Here is an 18,071-nt window from a genome sequence, read left to right as displayed (position 1 = left end):
GAGTCAATAAGGTTGAACTGCAAGTGCTCATAATGTCTGAACCCTAAGAGCATGACCAGAGAGTTAGTATGGTAATGCACTGTCCCGGAAAGTTAGAGCCGTCCCACCAACTGCTTTAACTGGCTCAGGAACTACTTTTTTAACACATGGTATTTTTAGCTGACTGGCTAATGATGGGTCAATGAAATTACTGCAGCTCCAGAGTCAACAAGGTCTGCGACCTGTACGTGTTTGTCGTCTGGCAATGTCAGAGTTATATTTTGCATTGATATGAGCTACTGCCCCCTGTCCTGTATTAGACAACAGATGTACCTCTGGGTTAATCTGGGTCTGTTCTACTGCTTGCTTGCTCCTTCCTACCTGGCCTTACCCAACCTAACTTGGGATGAGTTCTATAGTCTCTAATAAAATGGCCACTCTTGCCACAAATCAGGCATCATTTTTGCTTTCTCCTTTTTTCACGTTCCTTCTGGGTGAGAAGTGCTCAGATCCCATTCACCTGCATAGGTTTGGAGCTACTATTACCTTTGATACCATCCTCTGCCGTGGAAGGTTTGGATCTGACCACTGTGACCTTAGAGTCTGTCCTAGATTTATCTCCCCTGTGCTCCAATAGCCTGTGGTCTAACTGTACCGTCAAATCAGTTAATTTCTCATGTGTGTTGGGTAGATTAACCACCTGGGCTAAAACATCTTTGAGCTCACCACGGAGACCCTAAAACAAGGAGACATGTTAAGATGTGATTTGCATGAGGGGAACGTGGCCAAGATGGCGACTGGTGCGGCAGCATAGTTCCTGAGCTCTGATCCAGGCATTCACCGGCCTTCCCCGGCCAATTGCGTGATCCCTGTTGCCCTGGGGCCACCGCAAGGATAGCAGTGCTGTTGCGGAGCAGATTTTGGTGCGGTAGCGGCGCCGCTGCTGGGCCACGGCCTGGTCCTCGCCTTTGAGGCCTGTGGAGATGAAGCGCGCCATCTCGGTCGGACATGAGGAGCGGAGCGGCTGAAGCGGGAAGTAGCCTCGATAGCGGTGAGCACCTGGAGACCGGGGCCCGGCTTGGGTGCCTGACACAGCCGGCAGTAGGAGAGGCACGTGACTTAGTGCCTGGGCGGCCTGCTATTTGGGACGTTGGAGTTAGGCCTCTGCGGCTCTACTCGGGCTGTGGTGGGCACTTTGGACTGTTAATAGTAGAACCAACCATCTAGGGTAGAGCTCTGGTGTTTGGAGCTCGAATGGGCAGACCGATGCCGGCCCGGCCGCCGCTGGCGACCATGACTACACCAGACGCCCCATCTTCGAGCCCTGACGTGACCTCCCAAACCCTACAGCAAATGGATGCCACATTACACATGCACACTTTGCAGTTTGACAATGTGCTGCAGGCCATATTGGACACCAAAAACACTCTGGAGTCCAAGATTGACGCAGTGTCACTAGATGTTTACCTTTTGAGAGCTGATCATCGCACAATGTCTGAGAGAGTCACAGAGACAGAGGAAGTGGTGGCTGAGTGGCACCCAGCCATGATGGAACTCCAAGAAAAAATGCTTTGCTTATCTGTAGAGGTAGACACTAATACGCAGAGGGGAGATCGCGGCGTAACATCATCTGCCTGGTGGGCTTCTCAGAGCTGGTGGAGGGCCCAAACGCAGAATTATTCTTGGAGCAATGGCTTTCTGCTACAGCCCTACAGGACAAGATTCCGGAAAAGAATTCGGTGGAGCGGGCGCATCGGGTGCCGGGCAGGCCCCCTCCTCTGGGAGTGCCCCTCCGCCCATTGATTGCCCACTTACTTAATTACTGGGACAGGGACCTGGTGTTGCAGCTCTTCCGAAAAGAGGGCCCGCAGAAATTTGAAAATGCGCTCATCTCTGCCTATCCTGAATTTACCACTGAAGTCCAAAAGAAACGTGGCTCCTTCTACCAGGTGAAACAACGCCTCAGTGAGCACAACATAAAGTACGCCCTCCTGTACCCTGTGAAACTGCGCATACAGGATGGCTCCAAGGTACATATCTTCGCCTCCTCAGAGGACGCCTGTACTCTGCTTCATGCTAAGGGGCTGGCTCAACCAACAAGATTGGGGGACTCTGAGGAGCGGTGGGCATCCCCTAGGGGAACACGCCGGACACGGACAAGAACCGGCCCTAACCCGCCCAGGCGGTGGCAGACCGTTATTGCTTGCTGCTTGAGACTTCACAGTTTGTTTCCAACCCTTTTACTGTCCTGCGAGAGCACGAAGTCACGAACAATGATCAAGGAGACCGCTCCGACTCTGGTAGCTCCCCATGTGGTCCGATGATCCTCCCTAGATCTGCGGATGATCTCTGAGTCATGCTTCTAGTGTTATCAGGGGTGTGCGTCTTTGAGGCTTTCTTGGTCAACCTGCTGCTTGGAACAGGCCAAATCTTAGCGGGTCGCTGGAGGCTGGTATCGCCTCTTAGAGCTGCCTGCTGAGGAATGAGGTGGTGCCAGGAGGTAACAGGCATTGGGCTAACATTCGATGGGCCGGGTGCACGGAACTGGCTGCCTGGTTTTTATCCCCCTGAGCCCCACTCCGTATGGACCAGTTGTTCCCCACGCCTGCTGTCAGGCTAAGTTTTGTCCTTGTTCTTATGTTGTTCATAGATCAAGATTTTGTTCCTCTGTTGGGCCTGCTTGGGCTCTCCTCTTTTTATTTTGTTGAGCTCTTTTTGTTATTGCCACTGTTAGACCTGACAGCCTTAGGGTGGTCACCCCTAACTTTTTTCCTGCCTCCCTCCACTTTTTGGATACCGTTTTTGCTGGCTTTTAGACTCTGCGCACTTTATCACTGCTAACCAGTGCTAAAGTGCATATGCTCTCTCCCTTTAAACATGGTAACCTTGGACCATACCTGATTGGACTATTTAATTTACTTATAAGTCCCTAGTAATGTGCACTATATGTGCCTAGGCCCTGTAGATTAAATACTACTAGTGGGCCTGCAGCACTGGTTGTGCCACCCCCTGAAGTAGCCCCTTTTCCTTGCCTCAGGCCTGCCATTGCAAGGCCTGTGTGTGCAGTTTCACTGTCACTTCGACTTGGCCTTTAAAAGTACTTGCCAAGCCTAAACCTCCCCTTTCTCCACATATAAGTCACCTCTAATGTGTGCCCTAGGTAACCCCTAGAGCAGGGTGCTGTGTGGGTGAAAGGCAGGACATGTACCGGTGTAGTTTACATGTCCTGGTAGTGTAAAACTCCTAAATTTGTTTTTGCACTACTGTGAGGCCTGCTCCCTTCATAGGCTAACATTGGGGCAGCCCTCATACAGTATTGAAGTGGTAGCTGCTGATCTGAAAGGAGTAGGAATGTCATATTTAGTATGGCCAGAATGGTAATACCAAATCCTGCTGACTGGTGAAGTTGGATTTAATATTACTATTCTAGAAATGCCACTTTTAGAAAGTGAGGATTTATTTGCACTTAAATCTTTCTGTGCCTTACAATCCACGTCTGGCTGGGCTTAGTTGACAGCTCCTTGTGCGTTCACTCAGACACACCCCAAACACAGGATACTCAGCCTCACTTGCATAAATCTGCATTTTGAATGGGTCTTCCTGGGCTGGGAGGGTGGAGGGCCTGCTCTCACACAAAGGACTGCCACACCCCCTACTGGGACCCTGGCAGACAGGATTGAACTGAAAGGGGACCTGGTGCACTTCTTAGCCACTCTTTGAAGTCTCCCCCACTTCAAAGGCACATTTGGGTATAAAACAGGGCCTCTGCCCTACCTCATCAGACACTTGCTAGAGAAGAAACCTGAACCAGAACCTGCATCCTGCCAAGAAGAACTGCCTGGCTGCCTAAAGGACTCACCTGACTGCTTTCTACAAAGGAAGCAGTCCTTTGCTGTTGCCCTGCTGCCTTGCTGAACTCTTGTCTGGCTGTAAAAGTGCTCTCCAAGGGCTTGGATAGAGCTTGCCTCCTGTTCCCTGAAGTCTCAGGACCAAAAAGACTTCTCTTTTTCATTTGCACTCTTCGTGCGTCGAAAATTTCGACGCACAGCTTGCTCCGCGGCGAGAAAATCGCCGCACACCGACGCTGATCGACGCAACACCTTCGGGGCGACCGGAACTTCGATGCACGGCCTCGCAAGGACAACGCCGCCCGACTTCCAGAGGGGAAATCGACGCAACGCCTGCCGTGGGAACGAGAATTCCACGCACAGCCTCCCGGAACGACGCGCAGCCGTAAAACAAGCCGAAGAATCCACGCACAGACCCCGGACATCTGGTAAAGCCGCGACCCACAGAAAGAGACTGTCCGCGCGCCGGAAAACGACGCCCGACTTCCCCGCGTGAAAAATAACGACACAAGTCCATGCGTGGATGGGAGAAATCGACGCACACACCATTTTTCCACGTATCTCTTCTTCTGCGGCCCTTTGCGGAGATTTTCTACTTTAAACCAGGTACTTTGTGCTTGAAAGAGACTTTTGTGTTTTTTTAAAGACTTAAGACACTTTATATCACTTTTCAGTGATATCTCTTCAATTTCACGTTGCATCTTTATTCGTTTTGACCTACAATTATCCTGATAAATATTATATATTTTTCTAAACACTGTGTGGTGTATTTCTGTGGTGCTATATTGTGTTATTGTATGATTTATTGCACAAATACGTTACACATTGCCTTCTAAGTTAAGCCTGACTGCTCGTGCCAAGCTGCCAGAGGGTGGGCACAGGATAATTTTGGATTGTGTGTGACTTACCCTGACTAGAGTGAGGGTTCTTGCTTGGACAGAGGGTAACCTGACTGCCAACCAAAAACCCAATTTCTAACAGCCACTAATTATTCTACATGAAGTAGCAAGAGGGTGCGGACATATTATGTGGATCTGGAACATTTTCCTGGGGTGGGGACATCCGGGCCCTGCTGGGTTGAGGGTGGGCCGGTCCTCTTGGGGTTCCCACACTATCACACTTTCATAGGGACATGGCCACACTGTTGAGAACACAAATATTATGTTATAACGTAATTACATGGAATGTCGGGGGTATGGCCACCCCGCGCAACAGACAAGCGCGTTCATGCTTACTTGCGGCGACATTTAGTGCAAATCGATATGCTGCACGAGACGCACTTATCGGAGGGCACCCATGGGAGATTGCATGCTAGCTGGAAGGGCCAGATCTTCGGTATCACCTCATCATCCTTTGCCCGCGGCGTGGCAGTCTGGATAGCCCCCAGAGTGCCTTACACGGTCGAGCACTCACAAGTGGACCCTGACAGTAGATTTGTAGTTGTCGCTGGCTGTCTAGACGGTGCTCCACTGTCCCTGGTTGCATTATATGCGCCCGATTCTAACCAGGGTGGCTTCTTGTCTACGATGTCTTGCAGGGTTGCTTCGGGACCCCACGGGAGAGAGTTTAATGGGGGGCGACTTTAACTGTGTTCCTGACGTCCATGCGGACCATTCCTTCCCCACCACTTCTGACCTCACCAAGTAGGCACACTTCTCATGAGTTTGGGGTCTGGAGGGCAACAAATAATCTGTGCGACCTGTGGCGTGCGGGGCACACTACTGATCGTAAATTTTCTTTTTACTCCCCTGTCCATGCCCTCCACACTAGAATAGACCTTATATTAGCGCCGCCAGCGGTGATCCAAATGGTTCGTAGATCTGGTTACCTTGCATGCACTGTCCCCGATCACTGTCGATTGAAGGTGGTTTTAGGTTGGGGCCGCCCAAACGTATGGATATCTACATGGCTCTTACAGGTAGAGGTGCTGTCTGCCCCCCCCCCCTTTTGCGCAGGTCTCGCCACATGTTTAACTATGTATTTCATACATAATACTAACACGACAGCGCTCCGTGCTACAGAATGGGACGCACATAATGTGGTGGTGCGAGGTCATTGCATGGCTGTCTCTGTGGGGGTCCGGCGGACATTTGTCCGGGAACTGACGAGTTGGACACGACAATATGCAGAGGGTGACAGATCAGGCCACCTGCTGGCTTGGCTGGTCCGCGATACCCCCTGCTATTCATCCATTGGGGCTATAAGGTTGAAGTCGGGCGGGATAGTGAAGACCCAGGCAGCGATTAATGAAGCGTTTTACGATTATTATCAGGGGCTGTATGCGCCCCCTTCCCCCCCCCCCCCATTGGGTAGATGTCCGCCTTCCTGGACTCTCTCCCCCTGTGACGCATACCACCGGAGGGAGCAGCTGCGCTGGATGGCCCCGTTAGTATGGAGGAACTGCGTCTTCCACTTTCCCAAATGGCCTGAAAACAAGGCTCCTGGCACGGATGACCTGCCAATTGAATATTAAGTGGCACAGGCGAGTCATCTCCTGCAGCCCATGCTGGATCTGTTTAATGAGACGCACTATCGTGGACAACTACCCGGCTCACTACGCGAGGCCTTGATAGCAGTGCCTCCGAAGGCTGGTCGTGATCCCCTAGATGTGAGGTCATACCGACCACTCTCTCTGTTAAATACAGACTATAAAGTATTGGGGAAGACTCCGGCCAACAGGCTCCTCCCATTATTCTGATCCATGAAGATCAGTCCGGATTTGTCCCAGGCAGAAACACCTTCCAGAACATCAGGCAACTGATTCGAATATTGCATAATAACTCAGAGACCTATCATCGGGGAGTAAGGCGTTTGATACTCTTAGCCGGGATTTTCTCATTAAAACCCTGGGCACCATGGGATTCGGTAAGGGATTCGTAGCACGGATCACTACCTTATACTCTAATCCTCTGGCTCGGGTTAAAACTGGGCAGATGATTTAACTCCCCTTCCCCATACACAGGGGCACTAGACAGGGTTGCCTGCTCTCTCCACTTTTGTTTGCCATTGCCATAGAACCCCTTGCCGCTAAGCTCCGTGAACATGCACACCAATGGGGCATCCCGGAATTACACACATTCCATATTATATCTTTATATGCAGATGATGCCCTGATCTACCTACGAAACCATAGGGTCTCCATGCCCGGGGTCATGGAGGTACTTGACTCATTTGCTGTAATATCTGGACTCTGAGTCAACTGGTCTAAATCCTGCATATTCCCCTTAATACCTGTCCCCCTCAACCTTCAACCAGACCTACCGGTGTATCAATAGTCTTGGTGCCACACCACGTTTAAGTATCTGGGAATTCAGGTGTATCACCCTATGGAGGACATCAGGGAGGGCAACATAGACAGAGTAATTTGTTCAATAAGATGCTTTCTTCCCTCATGGCTTTGTCGCCCATGGGCAGAGTGGCCATAGCCAAAATGCTCATCCTCCCTAGACTACTATATCATTTTACGGCACTGCCGATAGTTCTTCCCCTCTCCCTTTTTAAGTCCCTGTAAAGCATTCTAACCGACCTGCTGTGGGGAACGAACAGACGGTGTGTAGCATTAACCATGACACAAAACACGCAGGATAATGGGGGTCTGGGTATGCCTAACCTCGAACTATATTATGCTACTGCTCAATTACAGTGGCCAACTTGCTGGCTGGGGGGGGGGTCACTGCTTTGCTGAGAGAGAGGTGCCGATGGACTTGCTTGCCCCGACTTCGCCGTTGGCTTGGTTATTGGATAGATCATGTCCCGCACTTCGAAGTCATATCATATTAGACGCTGCTAAAACATGCTGGCTACAATATGTACACGGTAAGGGCCCTCACATACCAGGCTCACCGTTGATCCCACTGCTGCAGTTGCCTAGAGCCCGCGACCTACTGATTAACCACAACATGGCCCCTTGGTGGGAAGCGGGGCTCGTGAGCATGGGCGACTTCTGTTCGGAGGCTACTCTGCTGAAGTTCAATGAACTTGTTGAAACCACAGGGATTCCTTCGGGGGCCTTTTTTACATACTGTTGGATACGTCACTTATTGCTCCTCACTTGGGATTCGGGGATGATGAACCGCGTACGTCACAAATCCTCACGTGATTCTTTACCTCAAGAGCACCAAAAAAGTGATCACACGGATATACAATAGGCTACTGCTGAACGCCTGTCCGAGATTGGAGCGCGTGCATGCCCGCTGGGATACAGCATGCCCTACTCCCCTGTTGCAAGCAGCCTGGAACACTGCACTTGCTTCCGTCAGGCATGTCTCACGGAATTCCAGACTTTGCTATACCCAGTGTAATTATCTACACCACACTTATTTGTCTCCCTCCCGCATCAAACGCATGTTCCCCGCTTCAGACCCCTCATGCCCTCGATATGCGAAACCATTAGCAGACTTTTGCCACATGGTCTGGGACTGCCCACCGCTTGTGGAGGCGTGGGGTCATATCACCACTACAATAGCGTAAATCACTGATCATGCCTTAACTCCATCCCTGGAGTCCCGCTTGCTGGGGCTGCGTCGTCGTGCGAAGGGAGACAAACATCTCCATAAATTTGTGGACTTGTCCTAAATCACGTTTAAGCACCTAATAGCGACTCACTGGAAGGCCCCACATGCCCCAGCACATACAATGTGGCTGCAGGTCTTACTTCAGCGGTCCCAGGCAGAAGCACAAACCTTACGACTCCTACATTCAAGGGGTCTATCAGATGGTGGTTATGAAATTTGGGACGCATTCATAGTACTCATTGAAGCCAAAAATGACTCACGCCCCTCCTGAGGGATCTGAGACTACCTCCATCTCCTTTTGAATAGTTACTAGACCCTCCCTGCACTCTGGTCCACCATGCCCCACTGGGGTGCTCACGCAGGCATCCCCTGGTTGTGCCTCCCGTCGACGTGCGTGTCCTCCCCACATGGACCGATACCCGGTCTTACACAATGGCCCTGTTCGCGCATGCTGTGAGCCGCTTTGTCCACCACAGGTACGATACCTCAGGAGTGTTTAGGCTCCTCTCGGGGGTCAAGTCCTTACGCTGTCTCACTATAACACATTAGACTCTGGTGACTGGGTTGCCCCCCTGATTTATTTGTCATTTACTTGTCGTCTGCACCTCCTGCAGAACTATTAATTTATGATACGTGGCACGGTTAAATGTTGTATCTGCTATTGTTTTGCCTTTGTTGTTTTTCTGCCTTTTCCCTTTTGCTGTATGTGGTTATTTCTTGACTATGCTACTCTGAATAAACAGATATATGAAAAACAGAAAGATGTGATTTGCATCCATCACTCAGGTCCGTAGTATATGTGGGCCAGGCAGTCTGTCAGAACACATTATGTTCAGTTGCACTAACGTGGCATATGATCCTGACTCAACAGGAGCGATGTTTGCAGGCTGTCCGACCACACCCTCTAAAGCTACATGGATCGCATTATTGCCGGCCCAGGTCACAGTGAAGGGAATGGGACAAAATAATAAACTAGATCTTGTCTGCTGCTTCACTGGCCACCCTCGTCTGATGTTATTGGATAGCTGTCATCCTCATCCATGATTGTCGGGTGGCGTTGAGAAGGTAGTGTGCACTATAAGACAAGCAGAAACAAATTACTGCGCTACTCAACACTTACTTCTCGCACTTTCTTCTGTGTACAGTCACTCACTCCTCATTATTACCTCTCATGTGACCAGATTGGCATATAACAAATGATGTCTGCTTACTGTTCATAAGATCTGCAGACTATTGCCACCAGTTATTTCACTGGCTCCAGCTCCTCACAAGTAAATGTCTAAGTGCTATGTGTACAACTGTTCTTGACCATACCCCTTGCAACTGGTCATTTATCCAGTGTAGATGCTGTATCCATATACCTTGAAATGTTAGAAATAACAGCTAACAATGCACTAGCAAACAAGTCTTTCTTAGGTTAGTCTGCTTGCATAAGTCTTTTACCATTTATGCATATATGTTGGTTAAAAGTGCAAGCAGCATTAGACAGCCTTTGTTTGTCCATTGAAGCGCTAGTAGCGTTATGCAGTCTTTGTTGGTTCAGACATGTGCTTCATGTATACAATTTGGCTTGTAGTGTGGGTGAAGCTCACTGTCCGGGTGCGCTTGTAAAAGACCGGCACAACTGATACTATGTTATGCCCTTGATAAGTCAGAACTGTAAGATGCGCTGTTCTGGTAGTGGGACGCACGGTCAGAGTGACCAGGCCTCCTTTGGAAAATGCCCACAGCAGTGCGCAATTTACTGTGGCCTTTTTCCTTACTCTTGAGCCTGCATGCAGGGCATATCAGAGCCGGTAGAAGTGCTGAGCTTAACTGGGAGTGCTGTCCTTAAGGAACTAGGCCACTTGCCAGGCCGAGTGCAGAACACTGGAACGATCCAAAGAAGTGTGGTGCCGCTTGAAGTCCAGATTGCCTAGCAAACGGGTCCTGCAGGGGATTGGTCATTTATGGACTAAGCCTTGCCAAGATTGCTGCTGACAGCTAATAGTATCATGCCCCGATTGCTTAGCCATCAGGAAACCTCCTGATTGCTTAGTCTTCAGGCAGCCCAATCAAGCACACTGAGAGCATAGCACAACACATACAATTTTAGAGCTAGTACTGCAACCATACAGACTCATACTGGCAGGGTTACATCATGTATGCATGCACATGTATTATGTGTGTGGAATTGCGTAGCCTCCATGAATGGCGTACGTTAGCCCAGGATTTTGTGGTGGGTGCGCTGTATAATTCTCTAGGGAATCGGTGGTGTATATGCCCATGATAGTAAACCAGTTCAGGGAGCACCTTCTCTCCCATTGGATTTGGTGCTTGACTGACTAGGGGATTAAAGAAGAGCCCTGCCCAGGTGTCAGCTAACATTTGCATATGACAGGGTAGGACTCTGAAGTTAATCAAGGCCATGGGCAAATCTCAGATGGCCATCTTGCCATAGCAACAAACACACCTCCCCATACCCAACGAGTAGATTCCATACCTCATCAAGGGGGCTATTGTGCTACCAGGGGACAGTTAGAGTTCATGCAAATGGGCCTCCAGAAGATTTAGGAAGAGAAAAGGTAAATTTCTAAAATTAACTTTTCCAAAATATTTATTACCAGTGAGTTGGACTTGTAAGAAATATTTCAAAAAGTCCAGTGGTAATTTTTATAGCTGTTTCCTAGCCGTAGATAACATAATTAAATTACATTTTATATTGCACTGCTTTCCTATGGAACAACCTGCCCTGCTACAATGAAAATTGCTTTTGAGAGATTTTCACTGTAAGGGCATGATTAACATTAAACTTACATAAGTCCTACTTTTAAGTACCATGCAGCCTATCTTATCGGCAGCAAGGCCTACTTAGGGCTAACTTATTAATATTTAAAAGGAAGGTTTAGCTATGTCCGAAGAGTTTATTTTGACATGTGTAATTTGCAGTATAAAACTACATAGTCAGGCTACAAAGTGTAGGCGTGCATGCATGTTTTCCCTGTTACTGCAGTGGGTGACCTACAGGCCCAGAGAACACTTGGTACTATATACTAGGGACTTGTAGGTAAGTTAAATATGTGAATTAGGGTTATGCCAATTTCATCATGTAAGAAGGAGGAGCACAGACACTTTACCTCTTGTTACCCGGGTAAAGTGCACAAAGTTTTACAAACCAGAAAAACAGTGAGTGAAAAGATCAGACAGTACACCACACAAGAAATATTACCATTTCTAACACTGCATAATTTGCCTTTTCTTGCCATATAATTGAGTTCAGCCTGCTTTATAATGTGATTCTCCCCTGCCACATATTTCCAGGGGCCCTGCCAAATACAAATGCTGCCTAGCCTTGATTCCACCTCAAGGCTCCCAACACTCCATATCTCCTTACTCCACTCTTGAAGGTTCTTTTCACTCTTGTTTTCTCCCTTTGTCACTGTTTCCCTATCTTTCTCTTGCTCCTATTATCTGCCTTTTCTTTCTTGTGGGATCTGCATCAAAGTGTGATGAAATATAAGTCCAAGTGCTCACCACTGCACAAGTTAAACACTGACCTAATCCCCTCTTCTGGTACCTATGCTGGATCTTGTACATGCAACCAAGATTTTTTTGGTGAAAGCGGCTTTTCTATTTAGTTTTACTTTAGAAGTCATCTTCTTGACTTCCTTGAGAAGACTTCTCTGAACAGAAGCATGTAGAATGCTCAATTCCTCCTAGATAAACTCACCTACAAAAGATGCAATTTAGATGATTAAAGAGGTGTAGAGCTCTACTGATACAAAAGGTAGATCCATTCCTAATCAGCATACACTTTCACTGAAGTGGATGTTCTCTTTGAGAACCTCACTTATCCCATTTGTATTGAATCTGCAATTGCCATAGACTCCTTCTATTGCAGGGGAGACATTGGGGGTTATTCCAAGTTTGGAGGAAGTGGTAATCCGTCCCAAAAGTGACTGTAAAGTGACGGATATACCACCAGCCATATTACGAGTCCATTATATCCTATGGAACTCGTAATACGGCTGGTGGTAAATCTGTCACATTTGGGACGGATTACCACCTCCTCCAAAGTTGGAATAACCCCCATTATCTGTGAGGCTATATTGTCTCCTCCCCACTTTAGATTGTACTTTCACTGGTCCTGTTAATCAATAGGACAAAAGTCCTATCTTGACCAGATAAAAGATTAAAAACTTGTATGTTTTTTCTTCACTTTTTTACTTTGCACTGGTCACATAGGAATGCAGTCCTCGCCTTATATAGTCTAACCATGATATAACCATCAGCAGTAGCAAAAAGTAGATCATATGACACCTCCACTGAAAAACCGACTCTACAGTTAAAAATAAAAATTATTCAGATAGACATTCCCAAACCATGCTGTTATGCCACTAAAAACACTTCCTACAAATTCAGAGGCAATGCAATATACCTCTAGTCAGGATTTTATGTGTTTGCAAACAGACTTCTTTGCTATTGGCACCCACAGCTCCCCTTTGATGGAGGTACCTCTATATCAAAGAAGTCTTTCGTGGCCTGCGTTAATGATGGGATCCAATCAAGAGCCTCCCTATCTGGGAGACTTAACGTTATGTATCCATGCAGAACAATAGTGAAGTCATTTGACTTTAAAGACCCCCCCCCCCCCATCAACCTTTCCAGATTGTTTCTCTAATGCTATTATCCAAGCTGTGCTCAATTAAAACTAAGTATTTATACATCACATAACATCAGCTCTCCCCCTTTTGTCTCTTCTAGGGAGATTAAGTTGAGGAACTATACACCAGAAGATGAGATCCTGAAACAGAGGCAAGTGCCACAGGGGAAACCAGCTTCAGGTAAGAGTTTTTTTGAGGCGTTTGAGGGTTGTCTGTGCTTGCTTATATGTCATACTTGTGTTTGGTAGTCTAATGTATAAACCTGGAGACTTTGACAAGTTTCATACATGGAAAGATTGAGGAACAAGCTGCACGGGAGGCCTGGTGTGTTTTGAAAGGTAGAGCAGGAGTCTCCAACTTTTTCTGCAGTGAGAGCTACTTCTGATCAGTGAAAATCATTGTGGTGTGCTGAAGCCCAAGCCATTTGAGCAGTTTACCAGACACACCCACGCCCAGTTTAATTGGCTTTGAGCCTAATGTCCATAGAGCCAAAGACCATGGTTTGAACAAAATTATTTGGCTAGGGGCACTATGAAACGGCTACCATATGTGTTTGTGTGTCAGTAAGAGTGTGGTCTGTGTGGATGTATGAACATGTGTGCGTATGAATGGGATGACTGAGAGCCTGTTTCATATGTACTTGTGGCACAAGACATACCTAATGTCACAAGTGGCACTCTTACATGTACATTTAGCACAAACATAGAACCATTTTTAAGTGGAGAAATATAAAATGCAGAAAAATGTTCTGCAAAAAATATTCATATTATGAAATCTTTTTCTGCACTTTACATTTCTCCCTCTTAAAATAATGGCTGTATTTTTCAGTTATAAATAGCACACCATGTCTCCCAGCCACTGGGAGCAAGATGCCTGCTGTGTGTAAATGTGACACTTTGAAATGGGAGAAAATTAAACTGAAGAGTTAACTTTGTATGGATTGCATAAAACTCATCTTATAAATGTACATGACAGACAGCTGGTATCTAGCACCCAGTGGCCTGCAGACATGGTGCCATATTACAAAAATAATCAGCCATTTGTTGAAATAGGATGAAGTTGAAGTGAAGAAACATGCTTCATAAAATATTAAGACATGGTTGGCTTAATTGAAAGTGGAGAAAAGCATTGCTTTCATGTCTCATAGACATATTTATATTCACTTTATATTTCTCGCATTTGAAAAAAATGACAGTATTTTTCAGTTACAAATATGGCACAGTGTCTAATGGCCACTAGGAGCAACAGGTCTGCTATTTGTAAATGCAGCACTTTAAAATGGGATAACATAGAAAATGAAGAGTTAACTTAATTAAGTTAACTATTCATTGTAATTTCATCCCATTTAAAAGCATTCAGAAACATAATTTGGTTCTCATGTTCCAATATTGAGTTGTCACAGGCTTTTATTTAAGATTTAAATACCTCAGTACTTCAGTTCTTCACCTCTGTGCCCTGGGTTATAAATCCGACTTCAGCACTGCTCATTATTAGGCCCTGCTATCTGCAGCCTTAAAATAATTGTGTAAAATAAACACAGACTTACCTTAAGTTTAAAAAGAAAGTGTGTCCCTATGTTTTTCTCAAAATGAACTCAAGGCTACAAGCTACTCTGAAGGTGTCCGTGATCTACTGGTAGCTCATGATCGACTGGTTGGAGACACTTGAGCAAGAGGAATGGTCTAGCTTAAGGTCCAATAAATGAGGGTTATAAGGCAAATCTTGTACTGGTGGCCCAGAACGTCTATGCACAAGAAGTCTTACATTTCAGTGTATGCTGAGGACCAAGATATGATGAAAACCCAAAGAATGTTGTATGTGGCTCTACTAAAGAATGGGCTGTAAGGCTATGAAGCTTGATGTTAGAGACATGTCAGCCATAGCTTTGGTATGGTATGTCTAAGTGCAGATTGAGGGCTTCATTACGATTTTGGCGGTTTTTTCCAAAGCCACTGCAGCCAAGAGACTGCCAGTGCTGGCGGTTTGCTGACCGCCATATTGGGAGTTGTATTTGGACTGACTCTGTCGGCCTGGCCGACAGAGTTGAAAAACCGGTTGCATCACCAGCAAGACTCTGCCCTGCTGTATTACAAGCCTTAATACGGCTTGGCGGACCCATCCCCTCCTGGACGACCAGCATGCCGGAAAAGGTACGTTGATTGTCTGAAAGGGGAAGGTGGGTGGTGGGTGGGGGTTTTGTGTTGGGTGCATGTGTGTGGTGGGTGCATGTATGTGTGCAAATGGGGGTGTCTGAGTGCGTGTGCGAATGCGTGTTTGTGAGCGAATGAGTGGGGGGTCTGGATGTATGTATGCGTGCGGGTGGGGGGACGTCTGCATATATGCGGAGGGAGGGGGTGTGTCTGGTGTGAGTGAGTAGGTGAGTGTATTGGGATGCATACAAGTGGGGGTGCATCTGTCCAAGTCTGCGAGTGAGTCGGGGTGCATGTGTGCAAGCCTACAAGTGAGTAGAGGTGCATGTGTGGAAGTCTGCGAATGAGTGGGGGTGAATGTGTGCAAGTCTGAGTGAGTGGGGGTGTGTATGTAAATGCATGTGAAGGGGTGTGAATGTATGCGTATGCGGAGGGGTGTGTATGTGAATGTATGTGTTTGTGAAGGGGTGAGGGTGTGAATGTTTGTGGAGGGGGGTGCGTATGTGTGAGTCGGGGTGTGTATATGTCAGTGTGAGAGCGGGTGGCAGTGTTAGAATGGATGTGTACGGTTGGGGGGGGTGTTTGTAGGTGTGTGGATGGGTGTGGGGGTTGTTTGCATGTGTGTGGAAGTGTGGGGGTGCGTTACCGCCAGGGTTTTCGTGGCCGGGTGACCGCCATGGAAAGCCTGGCAGTCTGCAGCCTTGTAATCCAGCCAGCAGGCAGAGGCCTGCCGCTGGGCTGGAGGAGCTCACCGCCGGCCGCGTCGGTGCGAGTGCACCAGTGAGCCAGGTGGTGTTGTGACGGTTTGGCTTCTACCAAACACCACAACTTTTAATTCTGTGGTCTTTCCCACCAAGGCTATGACCACCAGCCTCGTAACGAGGGCCTGAGTGTTTGTCACTTATTTTAGAGCAGGAGCATTTGACAACATATGCAGTACAAAGCTCATAATCATCTTGGATGATTAACATAAAAAGGACTGGACTTATGAAGAAAAGCGATTGAGTCACAGAACAAGACATAAAATTAATCTATTATTACGTATAAATACATGTTGACATATTTACAGTTGCCCTGGACTGAGGCAGTGACTGGGGGAGATGGATCTAGAATGCAGAAATGGGGAAAGATTACTTTCTATTTTTTCATGTGCAAGAAGGAGCATTTTTATAGTAGTCTTGAACCTGCTGAGTGAGATTATGGAACTTAGTTCAGATGCAAGTGAATTCAAGTGAAGAGATCCCCGTAGGTTAATTAACTGGAATTTTGAGGCTGTACATGGGGTTTTGTTGTAATAGGTTTAAGTTAGAAGAGCAAGGCTGTAGAGAGGTGTACCTGACACAAATGTCCGCCAGGTGGTTAGTGGCTGGTCCGAGGATGGCTTAGAAGATGAGGAAAGAAACTCAGGTTTTGGTTGATAACTGTCTCGCTTGGTGATGGTAGTAGGAGATAAGTGTGTGTGTATGTAAGGAAGCTTCACAGAGTCCTTGTGTTGACGTTCAGTCCTTCGTCCAGTGACTGTTATAATAGCTTATTTGTTCAGTATGAATGTTCAGGTTGCGAATCTTTAGTATTTTGAACCTGCCAGCAGCATAGGAGGCGTTTATTGAGGATTCAGAGGGCATGATGCGGTTGAAGTTTTGGTGCTGAAAATGTTTCAGTGAGCGTATCCGGGAGACAGATTGTTGGGTGTGTAAGGGATATAGGGAATGATTTTGCTGGTGAATTGATTACTGCCTTTGCCGAGTTCACCATGTGGGAGCATAGTGCCGTCGAGTATCTGATTGATCATTTTGGTGACCTACGGTATGTCGTGATTTGCATGTGAGAACTAGCATGAGTGAATCGCTTTGAAGTTTTATGTTATTTAAAGTGATTTAATAGGTTGCTAAGAATAGAAATGAGATGTGGTGTTTTGGGAAAAATGTTCAATGATTAGGATTCCTTTGTTTTTTTTAGAAGGTGTAAAACCACAGCTGACTCAAAGCACTGAAGGTTATTGCCTGATATATTGGGGTGAATATAGAACAGAGATTGTGCCATGATAGACTGATTTAGCTGTGCTCCATGCTGGCATGAGATTGTTCAGGCTTAATTTATCATTTGTGCACTCAGTAGTCCTAATTTTACATCATTTGCAAAGGAGCGCACACACTTTCAGTTTTCATAGAGTGAGTGGCAGCTGGGAGTGAGGACTTTGGATGGTGGAAACCGAGATAAAGGGACGTGAGGGGTGAGAGTTCAAAGCATGTTTCAGTGAGTCATTGAATTTGTCAGATGAGGTGGAACAAACCAATGATTCGACATTGTTATGAATTTTGTTAAGGGATGAAGGCATTTACTTGGGAGAGAAGAGATGTGATGCATTTTGGCAGAGATATGTGTGGCATAGTGGAGTCATGTTGCTCGAGTAAGTGTGCATATGTTGCCTCTCACAGTGACTTTCTTTCTATTCAGAAAGTAGGAGATCTGTCATTTCCATACCAGGAACGTCACCTGAAAATAAAATAATCCGGAGAGCCAATTTTCTGGGTCTTTTTCAATTTTTTCACCTTTAGTACTTTCCCACAGTAACAGAGGTGGTAATCCTTTTGTGAAGCAGGGCTTCCGTTATACAAGGTGACACCGTTTTGTGGAGCACGGCTGTGTGCGCGTAATAATTAATACTGGAGACTGTATCAAGGTGCACACGGGCCAGCCGGCAGGTTGCACTCTTGCTGCTAGCGCGTGAATGCTGCGCCTGCTGGCCCTCGTTTATTTTATCACTTCCTACCATGTGACTAATGGGCTGGGTACATTATACTTCCAAGGGGAGGTGGGCTGACCTCCCCGGCTGACAACAGTTAATCAATGGTAGTGCCCGCGACCAGTTGCGTCACTGGCGCAACACTACAGATAGCAGCGAGATGGGAATGCTTCAACAAAGATAGAAAAGCA

The 18,071-nt window shown here is 47.0% G+C and overlaps 1 protein-coding gene across 1 annotated transcript in view; it reads left to right on the top strand.

Annotated features, from left to right (window-relative positions):
• The window catches only part of CCDC12 (coiled-coil domain containing 12), a 251,075-nt gene that overhangs the window by 216,912 nt on the left and 16,092 nt on the right, over positions 1 to 18,071 (top strand). The window contains exon 3 of the mRNA XM_069210918.1: positions 13,085 to 13,164. Within this exon, the coding sequence (XP_069067019.1) occupies positions 13,085 to 13,164 (80 nt within the window). The remainder of the gene's footprint in view (positions 1 to 13,084; positions 13,165 to 18,071) is intronic.

This window comes from Pleurodeles waltl, chromosome 10, assembly GCF_031143425.1.
Source record: "Pleurodeles waltl isolate 20211129_DDA chromosome 10, aPleWal1.hap1.20221129, whole genome shotgun sequence".
Lineage (NCBI taxonomy): Eukaryota > Metazoa > Chordata > Amphibia > Caudata > Salamandridae > Pleurodeles > Pleurodeles waltl.
This window is presented reverse-complemented; position numbering and strand designations above follow the sequence as displayed.